Source organism: Procambarus clarkii, chromosome 57 (assembly GCF_040958095.1).
Source record: "Procambarus clarkii isolate CNS0578487 chromosome 57, FALCON_Pclarkii_2.0, whole genome shotgun sequence".
NCBI classification, from domain to species: domain Eukaryota; kingdom Metazoa; phylum Arthropoda; class Malacostraca; order Decapoda; family Cambaridae; genus Procambarus; species Procambarus clarkii.
Window position 1 is genome coordinate 13,041,245 of NC_091206.1, and position 14,106 is coordinate 13,055,350.

General features: G+C 46.0%; 2 protein-coding genes across 3 annotated transcripts in view; one reads left to right on the plus strand and one right to left on the minus strand.

Annotated features, from left to right (window-relative positions):
* LOC123745051 (unconventional myosin-IXb) overlaps nucleotides 1–11,409 on the minus strand; it is a 327,701-nt gene extending 316,292 nt beyond the window's left edge. Inside the window, exon 1 of the mRNA XM_069306295.1 lies at nucleotides 11,286–11,409. The gene's annotated coding sequence lies outside the window, so the exon portion shown is untranslated. The remainder of the gene's footprint in view (nucleotides 1–11,285) is intronic.
* The window catches only part of LOC123745052 (serine/arginine repetitive matrix protein 2), a 166,709-nt gene extending 153,204 nt beyond the window's left edge, over nucleotides 1–13,505 (plus strand). For both annotated transcript variants that reach the window (XM_045725338.2, XM_045725339.2), the window contains 7 exons: nucleotides 1,212–4,275; nucleotides 4,690–4,919; nucleotides 6,339–6,560; nucleotides 8,526–9,144; nucleotides 9,857–9,995; nucleotides 10,268–10,427; nucleotides 11,270–13,505. In XM_045725338.2, coding sequence (XP_045581294.1) covers nucleotides 1,212–4,275; nucleotides 4,690–4,919; nucleotides 6,339–6,560; nucleotides 8,526–9,144; nucleotides 9,857–9,995; nucleotides 10,268–10,427; nucleotides 11,270–11,407 — 4,572 coding nt within the window. In that variant the 3' untranslated portion in view covers nucleotides 11,408–13,505. The remainder of the gene's footprint in view (nucleotides 1–1,211; nucleotides 4,276–4,689; nucleotides 4,920–6,338; nucleotides 6,561–8,525; nucleotides 9,145–9,856; nucleotides 9,996–10,267; nucleotides 10,428–11,269) is intronic.
* The last annotated feature ends 601 nt before the right edge of the window (nucleotides 13,506–14,106 follow it).

Below are 14,106 nucleotides of genomic sequence, written 5' to 3' on the forward strand. Positions count from 1 at the left end.
AGTTGCATATTGTCCTGGGGACCATTCAGGCTTGTTCGCATATATATATATATATATATATATATATATATATATATATATATATATATATATATATATATATATATATATATATATATATATATATATATATATATGGTACAGGTGTAGATGTGGGCAGGTGCAGGTGTGGGCAGGTGCAGGTGTGGGCAGGTGCAGGTGTGGGCAGGTGCAGGTGTGGGCAGGTGTAGGTGTGGGCAGGTGTGGGAGTACCGCCCCCCCCCCCCCCTCCGCCTGAGACACGCTCTCAGCCATGACCCACATCGACAGAAAGCTATCACAACGCCCCTAAAGAATTATAATCAAATACAATTTATTTATGATGAAACTGCAATTGCATATTCAGCATTTGCCATCATTACTGCACTGAGACCCGGCGTTGGCACACACACACACACGCAGTCACACACACACGCAGTCACACACACACGCAGTCACACACACACACAGTCACACACACACACAGTCACACACACACAGTCACACACACACACAGTCACACACACACACACAGTCACACACACACACACAGTCACACACACACACAGTCACACACACACACAGTCACACACACACAGTCACACACACACACAGTCACACAGTCACACAGTCACACAGTCACACAGTCACACACACACACACACACACACACACACACACACACACACACACACACACACACACACACACACATCCAATATTGCATTGTTGAACTAAGGATTTAAGCAAAATATATGGCATTCCATAAAGTATATGGCAAAATATATCTACATTACAAAAATTGTCATCTTTTCTAGTTTATAAATAAACAATTACTAATAAAATACAGAGAACCCTATAGCCATCAGTCTCTTTATAAGTTGTATTTTGAACACGGCCGTAAGTTAGGTGAGGTCCACAACAACTTCCACAAAGTCATGTTAACGGAATGGTGATGAGGAGAGAGATTTTGGAGGCGAAAATAAGGAGGATGAATAAGGAAGCTAAAGAAGAATGATGGAAAGGGAAGAGATGGCGAAGAAGAAATAATAAAATATAGTTAATTGTTTTGTTCTTTGACCATTACTGTCTGCCAGGTACTGCTTGAAAATATACTACCAAATTATAGTAATGTTCAGAGAAGCAATAGACTCTAAATTGAAGAATATTTTCTAATGTAACATTTTTAACAGGTGCTGCCACAAAGGATTCCTGGACAGCGTCTGCGCCCTACGGAGAACGGTCACATATTACAGACGAAGGGCACCATCACCGCCAAACGGATGGCCGAATTCCACCCGCCACACCATCCAGCTTTCCCGCCGCCCCTGGTCCTCGGCCCGCACCAGCAGCACCTCCACCAGCCACACACGGCCTCCCTGACCACCCTCCACTACCCGCACCCTCACGACGAGCGGGCGGCCTCCATACACGACCTCAGGTTTGGACGACCACCCTCCAAGAATTACGCCAGTGAGCCAGACCTGAGAGGGCCGTCACCTCCCACGAGCGCTGCTTCTCCACCTCCCCACACTATTATCAGTCAGTCGCCAACCAAGGGCAGAATAAAGTCAAAGAAAAAATATAAGGCACCTCCAGTCCCTATTGGAGGGATGGGCGACTCTCATTCCCTGCCTCGCAGTGCGGAAAGGTCGCACTCACTGGGTGATGTGACTTATCAGGCGTCCCAGAACCATTGGCCAACCCCATGTGCCGTCCATTTTGCTGAACATATAGACAGCAGTCCAGAGCCAAAAGTGCCCAAAACTCGTAAAATGGGTCTCTTCCGTAAAAAGAACGAGTCTCGACGAACGTCTGTAGCAGACGAACCTCGCAATTCAAGGGAACAGCCAGACAGAGGACGAGCAGCCAGTGAGGAAAGACACATAAGCTCTTCAGATCGTTCATCTCCAAGAGATGAGCTTCGTGAGCGTGCTCGGAGTCTGGACTCCCTGCAGCACGAGCTGCGTCATTCTCCCGTGTCTTCCCCAGTGCCAGTTGCAACTACAAGCTTAACTCAGCTTCACCAGTCTCAAGAGCAACGCTTGTGGGCAACCCTCGAAAGGGGTTCTAGACGGTCAGTCGCCCAAGAACCCGATTCAAGGCGAAGCAGCACCATTGAACGAGAATCTAGAAAGTCTGGTAGAGATTCCAAAAGAAGCAGCACTCTGGAAAGAGATCCACAGAAGTCTCTCCGCAGGATGAGCACCTTGGAACGAAAGGTGGAGGAGAGAAAGCAGAGTGCAGTGGAGGGACGTGATAACTCCACCCCGTTGTCCCCCACACGCACGTCCCGCCTCGACTCATCTCACCACCGTTCATCCTCCAGCGGGTCTCATCATGAATTAATTCTGGAGGAAAATGAGAAACGCATTGTTGATGAGGTGTGGGATCAGGCTCAGTCAAAAATAGTCATTCAGAAAAAGAAAGAAAGTGGGAAGGGCACTGGTGATGAATGGGACAAGGTAGAAGGACAGGTAAATCAGCGTAAGAAAATATCTGCAAGTCTTCAAGCAGAACTCTTGCAAACTGTTAATAATCTAAGAAAAACCTCCACAGAACAAGAACCTAAGCCGTCCACACTGACTCGAAAAGGCAGAGAGAGTGAAAAACGCACATCTAAGCCCATTTTGCAGCCATCCAGTCCAAGAGGTAACATAGCTGAGCAAAACGAGTCACAGCCCAAGACCTTCTTCTTTGGAATGGAGCCGGAGGTGTCCAATGTCTCTCGAAGCAAGGCCAATTCAGGTCTCCACAAAATAAAAAATCAGGAAGAAGCGGCCAAAAACACAAATCTGGAAGAGGTGCACATTACTGGCCAGACTGTTGAATACACACGTCACATCCTGGAACGTGTTGAGAGGAGTCGCAGCCGCAGTGCTCGCCGGGAGAGTCAGAGAGCCAGCGAGTCTCAGCGTAAAGCCATCGATGAGCCTGACAGTCGCACTGATCAACGCAAGATTTCCAGGGACGTAGAGGAGTTTGCCGTCGCTATTGAGCGTCACAAGATGAGACACGCAGATGGTGAAAGGTCAGCCAGTGGGTCTTCTCGACGCGAAGATGGAGGTTATCATTCTAGACAGAACTCTGGCAGTCTGTACTTGGACAATGAGCACGATGTTAGGGTAGAAGGTGAACTCTGCATGAACCTAAGACCGACACTTCCACGCAGACAGTTTGAAATTCCTAGATTTAGTCCGAATGCTGCATGGCGTTCCCTGAGCCTAGAACGTGTTAGTAAGCCTCAAGAAACACTGGACGAGACACGAAGTAGTGAAGAGCCAGACTCAGTGTGTGAGGCAAAAATACAGAGATTCACTCGACCAACAGCGCCCCCTCGAGGCTCTGGCGAAAAATCTGCCGATTCAGGCATCTCGGGTGATGCTGGAAGTCCTGGGCCCACACACGAGTTTGAGCCTCTGATTCACACTGAGAAAACCAAGAGCTCCTCTGGACCCCTGGCAGCATCCTCACCCGTAGCCTCAGGCCTGCCTGAGGTACGACGTGCCTGGACACCTGCCCAAGACCTGGATGACAATAGTCTCGACAGCAACAGAGAGCCCACTAACCTCCCAGAGGGACTCTCCACACCTCCCAAACTTACATCACGTTCTAACATGTTCCCAAAATCTCAGGAACGGACACCTGAGCCAGAAACAGAACCTGAATCTCCGATTGAAACAGAAACTATATCGGAACTCGTGTCTTCTGATAAAAAAGATCACTGGACAAGGCGCAAGAAACGAAATGGTGTGGATATAATTCCCCACAAATTCAATAGTTTACGCAAATTGAAACGTACAGTCACAGGTGCCATCTCAGGACTAGGCATCAAGGGTCCTATTGTGGAAGATCACCATCAAAGCGGAACACCCGAAGAGTCGCAAGTTCAACATCACACAGAAGACCCCAACTGGCGAGACAACTGGTCCATGTCCCGCTCCATTCCCAATTCGCTCAACACCTGTGAGGAACAGGACACAGCCAGCAATTTATCCAGTAACCGGAACCCCAGAAGCAGGTCCGAGTCGCGGCTGGCTGCAGGCGGGGGCGAAAACTCTCAAGAAGACTCGCGATCTCGCACGCCCTCCTATCTCCAGTATGGCAACTCGGGCCACATCATGTACCTTCCCGAGTACAACTCTCGACGGATGAGTCGAGAGGAAGTGGGCAGTGAGGACGAGTCTGATCACCACCACAGCCTCCGACACTCAGGTCGGCCCGCGACACCTGATCACGAACGCAAGCCTCCATCAGGTGAGTTTTCCTACGAACTTATATTTGTGGTCTAGCCAGATATCTATTTGGTTTCCGTAATGAAAAAATCTATATAAACATATAAAATGCGCTTTAAGATATATTTATTTAATTTAGAGTAGTGTGATATATTAAATATATGCCTTGGCAATCAGTCAAAATGGATTTTGCTAATCAGGTGTGGCTATCAGGTAATTTTGTATCCAAAACTTTTATATGAATATGTAGAGGCACTGAATCTCATCCACCTCTCGATCTATTGAGACTATCTGAAGACCCTTTATAGCTATATGTTCCTTTATAGCTATAGATAATTGCTCAAACCATGCTGTGTTAATACTAATAAACTGGGGCACCTGCCAGTCCAATGCCTAATATTGTTACAATCCAGCTGACCTCGAGTCGTTACTTCAGGTGACGAAGACCCAGCGCTGCCGGAGACCTACCATGGACCTTCCTCCCTCCCAACCTCCCTCCAGCACTCGCACGCTGCTCTGGCAGCCTCCAGGAAGGCCAAGAGTAAAAAGTTCTCGTACCAGAGCACCGTCAGGATCCTAGAGAAGAGGAAGCTGGAGGAGAAGCTGACGAGGGAGGTGGCCGAGAAGGAGAGGCAGAGACTGAAGGAAATAGAAGCCATGAAAAAGGTTAGGCTTTATATACTGTGCTGTGCGCCCAACCACTTGGGCTGGACGGTAAAGCGACGGGCTCGCTTCATGCAGGTTCAATTCCCGACCGTCCAAATGGTTGGGCACCATTCTTCCCCCCTCGTCCCATCCCAAATTCTTATCCTGACCCCCCTCTTCCAGGTGCTATATAGTCGTAATGGCTTGGCGCTTTCTCCTGATATGTTGTTGTTGTTGTTATAGATTCAGCTACTCAGAACAAGTTCCAAGTAGCACGGGCTATGGTAAGCCCGTAACTTACCTGGCACAGGAGCCTTCTTCTGATAATTCTCTTCCCTTTATATACTGTGTTCAGCAGCATCTTGTCCTCTATCTTTTAATGATAATGCCAACCATAATTATCAATAAAGCTTTAAGTATCCACTTTTCATGCTTCCGTCAGAAGCAGCACTTTATGCTCGCTGACTACTGGGGCCTAGAGGTTAGTGCAGCTGGGAGGGGGGGGGGCATAGCTAATAGGTCCCATGTTCAATTCTAGTGGTGGGATAAAGCGTTTGGGCAATGTTTACTCTCACCTGATGCTACCGTTCACTTCATGAGCCACTGCTGACCTTCCCCCAAGATGCAACTCAAGAGTTGCATCTTGGAAACTATATGTATTCGTTTTGTTTTTAAATAATTAAAATTAGATTACAATCATAAAATTATAAATTTGTGAAAGTTCTTTGGAGATTTAGGTCCAAGTTTCACGACTCTGGAAGAAGAGAGATCCATTAGATTTTCTTTCTTGACTGCGGTTGATGCCGTCACAAAGTACATACAGTATACAGAGTCAAAAACGCTAGTTGTAGATGGTTGTTCATTTATACTCGAGTTTGAGTACATTTGAGTACACGTAACAAACGTACATGTAACATTATGTACTCGTAATTATTATGTAAACAGAGAGCGTGCAGGTGATGCACCGAGACGCAATAGTTAGGTTATCTTGAGATGATTTCGGGGCTTAGCGTCCACGCGGTCCGGTCCTCGACCAGACCTCCTTTTTGTTACAACCCCCCCTCCCCAGGAAGCAGCTCGTAGCAGTTGTCTAACTCCCAGGTACCTATTTACTGCTAGGTAAAGGGGGGCATCAGGGTAGAAGAAAGATTTTGCCCATTTATCTCCACCTCCACCGGGGACCGAACCCGGAACCTCAGGACTACGAATCCGTAGCGCTGTCCACTCAGCTGTCAGACGCCCTGAGAGCCTGCTTGTTCTTTATATACTGTGTAAGTTAGTTGCATGGAGTACACAGTGCTATATTATATTATATTATATTATATATATATATATATATATATATATATATATATACACATACACATACACTGTAAGCTTAATGTCCAGTTATGGCGACAGATTCTAATATTGATTATAATATTCACCACGGCTCTGCAGGTGGAAGAAGAATTCCAGAGGAAGAGGGAGAGAGAGAAGAAGAAGGTGAAGCAGCAGCTGAAGCTGTTCCAGATGCAGCAGAAGCACAGCAGTAGAGACGTACACAATACCTCGTACTCCAGCGACGACCACGCCCCCTCCTCCTACTCCTCGGAGCAGAACGAGGTGTCAAGCCAAGCATCGTCCCAGGCACCCCCTCTACCTCCCTCTCCAACACCACTGGTATGTCCCTACCTCCCTCTCCACCACCTCTGGTATGTCCCTACCTCCCTCTCCACCACCACTGGTATGTCCCTACCTCCCTCTCCACCACCACTGGTATGTCCCTACCTCCCTCTCCACCACCACTGGTATGCCCCTACCTCCCTCTCCACCACCACTGGTATGCCCCTACCTCCCTCTCCACCACCACTGGTATGTCCCTACCTCCCTCTCCACCACCACTGGTATGTCCCTACCTCCCTCTCCACCACCTCTGGTATGTCCCTACCTCCCTCTCCACCACCACTGGTATGTCCCTACCTCCCTCTCCACCACCACTGGTATGTCCCTACCTCCCTCTCCACCACCTCTGGTATGTCCCTACCTCCCTCTCCACCACCACTGGTATGTCCCTACCTCCCTCTCCACCACCACTGGTATGTCCCTACCTCCCTCTCCACCACCACTGGTATGTCCCTACCTCCCTCTCCACCACCACTGGTATGTCCCTACCTCCCTCTCCACCACCACTGGTATGTCCCTACCTCCCTCTCCACCACCACTGGTATGTCCCTACCTCCCTCTCCACCACCACTGGTATGTCCCTACCTCCCTCTCCAACACCACTGGTATGTCCCTACCTCCCTCTCCACCACCACTGGTATGTCCCTACCTCCCTCTCCACCACCTCTGGTATGCCCCTACCTCCCTCTCCACCACCACTGGTATGCCCCTACCTCCCTCTCCACCACCACTGGTATGTCCCTACCTCCCTCTCCACCACCACTGGTATGTCCCTACCTCCCTCTCCAACACCACTGGTATGTCCCTACCTCCCTCTCCACCACCACTGGTATGCCCCTACCTCCCTCTCCAACACCACTGGTATGTCCCTACCTCCCTCTCCACCACCACTGGTATGTCCCTACCTCCCTCTCCACCACCTCTGGTATGCCCCTACCTCCCTCTCCACCATCACCACCAGTGTGTTCCTACCCTCTCTCCCAACATCACTGGTGTAGGTTTACCTCACTCTCCCTACACCATCTACACCCCTTTATATCGATGCCTTGTATCAGTGAAATCACACAATTTCCTCTACTCAATGCTTTACCATCACAGACAAATATGTAAGTAATTATCAAATAAGAGCACAAAGCCGGAAAGGCTATATTGCCAACCTGTCCTCTTAAAAATAACGTCGCTTTTGGCCGTTTGCCCGTATGGCCGAATATGGACATAATTTGAAAATGAAAAAAAAATGAATATAAATTTGGGATTTTTGTTTTTAACAACAGTAAGTTAAGGGTCCTCTGATAGGTTAGGTGGGCAGGAAATTCTCATAAAGTTTCAAAACGGTATGAAAAACGTTAATGGAAAGTTGCCTCTTCTAAGCTTGCCGAGTAAGCCGGACGACTCAACAGAAAACGGAACAGTACGTCACTTTTGTGAGTCGATTTCATTTCAAATTACGTCTAAATCTGGCCATAGCGCGCATACCAACCAAAAGTGACGTTATTTTTAAGAGGACGGGTTGATATAGCACCTTCACAGACAAGTATGCCAACCCTTAATTAAACACCATCAATGACTTGTACCAAAGTCTCCTACGGCACTCAAATTGATCATGTTCTTTACCAGTTGATCCTCTCATACAGAAATTAAAACAAATGAACCTGGAAGGCTTTTGTAAATATTAAGTCTGTCAATAATGATATATTGAGTAGCTAAAGCTAGTATGTAGTTTGTGTGCAATAATAAATCAAAATAGGATATTTTGTTATTAATGTCAAAGTAACTAATCAAGAAGGCACCAAGTTGTTACACAAGTCTTCATTGCTGGGTACCTTTCCTCGAGACATAGTTAGGCATTAATGACATGATACATGCAGATAGTGGCAACGTTATGCATGTTAAACTGGTAAACAAAATGTGTTATGAGATAAATGAGTGACTTTCATTACTAAGGCAACATTATATTTTCAGACGTTCTCGCCCTTCGCCTCCCTCCCTCCCGAGTTATCTGCCGAGACTTCCCCAGGTCTCCTCTCTGGTCTGAAGAGCTGGGTGCGTAGCAGGAAGGAGAGTCGCTCCTCTGCCTCTTCCACTACCCTCACCTCCGCCCCGAGACAGGAGCCTGACGGAGCCCCAGCTTCCTCCCCGAGCAAATCCAGTGACGACTACAGCGGGTCCAGCTCTTCCTCACGGAAAAACAGTACTGAAGACGTTGAACAGTTGAAAGCAAATTTTCGATCCGAGATCATCGCTGCCTCAAGAAAGCGCAATGCAGACAGCCCCACCAGCCAAGAAAGTTCTTCAAGCCAGCACAACCTCCAAAGGAAGAACATCTATAACCATCTGAGCGAGGTGGCCAGGCGTGAGGCGCAACGATCTCGCCACAAGACTTACCAGCAGGAAGTGGTTCGCTCCAACCACCAGAAACCCGCCAAGCACCGCCAGAAGGATGACCTCCGCTCCTCTCAGTCTCCAGAGGTCCGCCGACTGATGCAGGAGCTGCCGGAGTTGCACCAAGAGCGGCGGGAGTACAGGGAATACCGGAGTTCCTCACGGCACTCCCAGTCACCGTCCGCCCTCCCACCAAACAGTGAGTGCCTTAAAATAACACTTAACATTGTCTCGATCCTCCCTTGCCGTATCCTAACCCACTTCCAAGTGCTAATATAGTCGTAGTGGCTTGGCGCTTTCCCCCTGATAGTTCCCTTCCTTTTAATCCCCCCCGATTAGTGCTTTTGAAATGTCCGAGTCTCATTGTAAACAAAACAGTAATTTCAGGTTCTGGTAAGTCTTTGTAAATTTTAGCTAAAATTAAGTGAACGCTGAATTTGTCGTTTTTTTGTCATCGTCTTCAGTACCATTATCATTATTTTGCCGTCGTCGACATCATCGTTAGCTCCATTACAATTTTCGCTCATTTCAAAACCTATTGATCCACTGTGATTGGTCGTTACAGCGACAGCCTCACTTCTTAAATGGTCGATGTTCCAAGATGTTGGGTCCTGTACCTTCACTCTGCCCTTCTATCCCTTCCTAGTGCTATGTATTCAAACTGGCTTAGCGTTTTCTCTTCGTAATTAATGTACCTTCTCCCTAAAGCCTCGATCACCATTCCTATTTCCTTGGAGCACCAGCCTGAGAAACTGAGACATCACACCAGAAGCGGGAAACATCTACCGTGTAGTCCCCTCTTAAGTCTGTCTCTGTCACCTTACCACCACCACAAACATCTTAATATGCATCCTTGTCATAGACTGTCGTCTTTAATAATAAAATGCTCATTTAGCACTTGTGTCCCCCAGGTCCCCCTGCTTCCATCAGCCCCAGCAAGAGCAGCAGTAACTACCGCCGAGACTTCTGCCTGGGTAACGCCCAGGCGACGGCTCCGACTGTGGCGCCAGTGAAGGCCAAGCGCTCCGACGAGAGTGACAGATATTCCAAGTGAGGACGCTTATAACCTTCTGTTTACCATACCAAATAATGCAATATTTGCTTATATCGATAATCTCGCCTAAAAAGAGGTTCTATTATGATTTCAAGTACATTATCACCGGTCTGCTAGTGAGATGAGGGAATGCTTATTAAGAACAAGGGAGTTCTTACTCAGAAAAAACAGTCTATTGCATTAACCTTAGACTGAATAACCTCTGCTAAATTATGAATGCCTCATAAACAACAGAACTGTCAACTCATGACCTCTAACCCCCGGGCAGGCACTCGAGTGATGACCGACGGTCCGTGAGCAGCAGCGGAGTCCACCGCAGTGCCTCTGTCGACCTGCTGGAGACGGGCTCGTGTTCGTCGTCCTCCACCGCTCGTCACCACCACCAGTCATCTCACCACCTCGCCGACTCCTCCCTCACACACGGCAGGGTCAGTCTACTAAAACATCTCGGGGGGACCTTTCCTAATACTAATATAGGGAGCAGTATTTGCCATGGTGACACATGATAGCGCGATAGCGATAGCGCGTAACACATGATAGCGCGTTAACCGCTAAGTTAATCGCATGCAAAGCGTGAGAGGGGCTAGGGGGGGCCTTCCCACGCCTTGCGAGCAATTTTCTGGTGTTCTAGCCTCGAGCAGGGAGGATCGATTGGGCACTGATCCTTAACAATTCGCCTCTGTTCACCCTGCAGTAATTATAACTGGTTGTACATGCGGCTCAGGATTGGGTACAAATATTACTTCCAATTGATAGTCGAGAATAAACTCTACTGTAGGAGCTGCCTCGTGTGGGCCAACTGGCCTCTGCTGTTTCATACATGTTGTATACAATTATGAAATAAAACGTTATATATCAACTGAGTCAACGGGAATAGGGCATTATACACATTGCCCTGTGTGTATAATTACCTCGTCCGTTGTCAGGGACAGGAAAAAAAAAACGGGTATTTAAGCTTACCGAGGTCACCCACCCACCCCCCCTTGGTCAACCTTCACCAGATTGCAACTTATAAAAGTCGCCGGCCTCCCAGGGTACCTATTTACACATAGGTGAACAGAGGCATAAGATAGAGGGAAACATGCCCAACCGTTCGTAGGTACAGACATATTTAATTACATAAAACCACTAATTACGTACATCATTCACGTGAGTAGGCAATCAGTAATTCACGTTATTATTTTCTATTAAACTGTGGAGTAAAACTATATTAATATGTAGAAAGAAATTGTTTTCCCAAGTCAGCAATTGAATTTTTTCTTTTTTTCAGATGGGCGGCTACTCACCGGTCGACAGCAGTCCAGCTAGGTTCGCTCACAGGATTATGACTCCCTTCAGTCCTGTCAAAGGCTACAGGCCTGTCTCCTTCAGCCCTCCTCCACCAACTAAGATTCTTCCCGTAAACTAACCTTCGTCTGTAACGAAAAAAACAAACAAAAAATGTATACAACGAATTTGGTATAGTTTACGCTAGTATGTAACAGAAAACAATGCCCTACTTCTTTACATTAAAGAAAACGTTATCAGCTTTAGTACAACAAGTGCGATAACTAAAAGAAACCACAAGGATTTATGTTTAGTGAAATGTCAGATTCTTAGCAAGAGAATAGCTGGCAAACTATAGCTATTAGAAAGGAATGGAATCAGTGTGCCAAAATGTAAACAGAGTTTGTTAACAAGGAATGAAATACAATTGTTTATATAGTTATTTAATGTAAAAATGAAAGTGGGGAAAACTGCACGGTGATGTAGATTGTTGATTTGTACATACTCGCCAGTATTAGCTTTATATTGGGACATGTTCACCTCATGCAAAGCTAACTTTTGAAGGTTCTGAGCTTTAACGTTTCCGTCCTGTGAGTGTGTTTACTTGTGTAGGTGACTGGTAGCGTGCCTGCGCCTTCATGCGATGGTGCGAACATGCAGAAATGTGGAGAGATAAATGTCAAGGGTTCGAGTGAGTGAGTGAGTGAGTGAGTGAGTGAGTGAGTGAGTGAGTGAGTGAGTGAGTGAGTGAGTGAGTGAGTGAGTGAGTGAGTGAGTGAGTGTGTGCGCGCGCGCGTGTGTGTAGTGTGTGTTCTCTCGTGAGTAAGCATACTTAAACATGCATAATTTTACGCTTTGTACACCTATATACTGACACAGTTATCACAACACATGACTTAAATGTTCGCCACTAATGACGAACCATATAGTTGACATATTGACTTGCCACTCTGGACGACATGCTCGTCACTCAAATCAGTCAGGTTAAACACCTTTGGGTGTAGCCAGTAACTGGACGAGTGACACTATTGATAAAAGTCGTCCTGGGCTTGAGGGGGACGACTTTGACGAAGTCTGCCGCCACCCACTTCTAAACCCACACTGGAACTTGATAAAGATGCGTCTCTCTCTCTCTTTTACTATGTATATTGCTGTTGCTAAATACTCGGGTGTTCCAGATGGCTCTGCCTGGGCTGCCTTTTTTATGTCTGTACTTATGCTCTCAACATTACTAGTTCATAAGGATAAAACCCAGAAAAGTTCTTTTATATTAAACAAATAAGATGTAATACCCATAGTCTATTGTGTAGTGTGTGTGTGTGTGTGTGTAGTGTGTGTGTGTGTAGTGTGTGTGTGTGTAGTGTGTGTGTGTGTGTGTGTGTGTGTAGTGTGTGTGTGTGTGTGTGTGTGTAGTGTGTGTGTGTGTGTAGTGTGTGTGTGTAGTGTGTGTGTAGTGTGTGTGTAGTGTGTGTGTAGTGTGTGTGTAGTGTGTGTGTAGTGTGTGTGTAGTGTGTGTGTAGTGTGTGTGTAGTGTGTGTGTAGTGTGTGTGTAGTGTGTGTGTGTGTGTACGTACACGTACGTGTCCGTCCCGTCGGTCGTAAATACACACGGGGTCTATAGTAGTCAGTGTTCTGAAGGCTGGTTTGTTAGAAGCTTATTTGTGGGTCTCTTTGACCCAGTCAAGCACTGACTGGTTCAGCATTGTTGCCTGTCTGCTGAACGAGTGAACAAACAAGTCACGAAAGCATATACAGTAAAGACGGATTACATACACAAACATTATGCTTCAAGAAAGTAATGAGAGCAAAAGCTAATGGCTTCACGATTCTTAATCGTCTCTCAAGCACCTCTCTATGTATCAAAATTTGGGACCAAAATATGATGTACAACAAATATAGTTTCTAGCCGATCAGGGTTCAGACCGTGGCTGCCAGTAAGGGTTCAAAGTGCAACACAGACCCCTCAGGTGGTGGTCTGAGTGTGACCGCCAATCACAGACCACTAAATAACAATTGAAAGTCTGCTAACATATCATTTAACTTGTGTATATTTTTATAGGGTTAAAAATATGACGAGTATTTTTTACTCAAAAAAATATTTTTTCCTCCCCCTCAGAGATATTTTAGGATATTATTGATCACAAACTTTGTATATTTGTACTGTAAATAATATTGTTTAATATTAAACAAATCCTAACAGTTGCTTCAATATCTAACAAAATAAAGATATATTTGAGACATTATTAGTTTCATTGATTTCCTTCTGTACTAGTGCAGGATTTATCACTTAAAACTTTGTATTAACCTTACTTGATACTCAACCATTGTGAGACCAAGTTTTAGATGCTTCAGCCCCCCCCCCCCTAACACATGCATGTAAACTACAGATTTTATTTAATATTTCCTCTAATATTTAATAAAATACATATATATTTCAGTCTGGTGTTGACAAAGGCTTTAACAGGCCGAAACGTTTACGTCCTTTCATAGTTCCATGTGGCTTTTCCGCATAAAAAATATCAGTGTTTAGTGATCGCCAATTGCATATATATTATATATATATATATATATATATATATATATATATATATATATATATATATATATATATATATATATATATATATATATATATAAAACTCCACACCCTAGAAGTGACTCGAACCCAGACAGCCAGGAGCACTATACAACTACCCAAGATTGAGAGAAAGACATTGAAACATCAAGATGAAATAAATCTTGTCTGGGCGTCCGCTATTATTTCACTAGGCCTGATATTTCCTCGCGTGGAATTGAAACATCAGGCACTGAATGTGGAAGCTCCCGGCGCTTCCTTAAAAA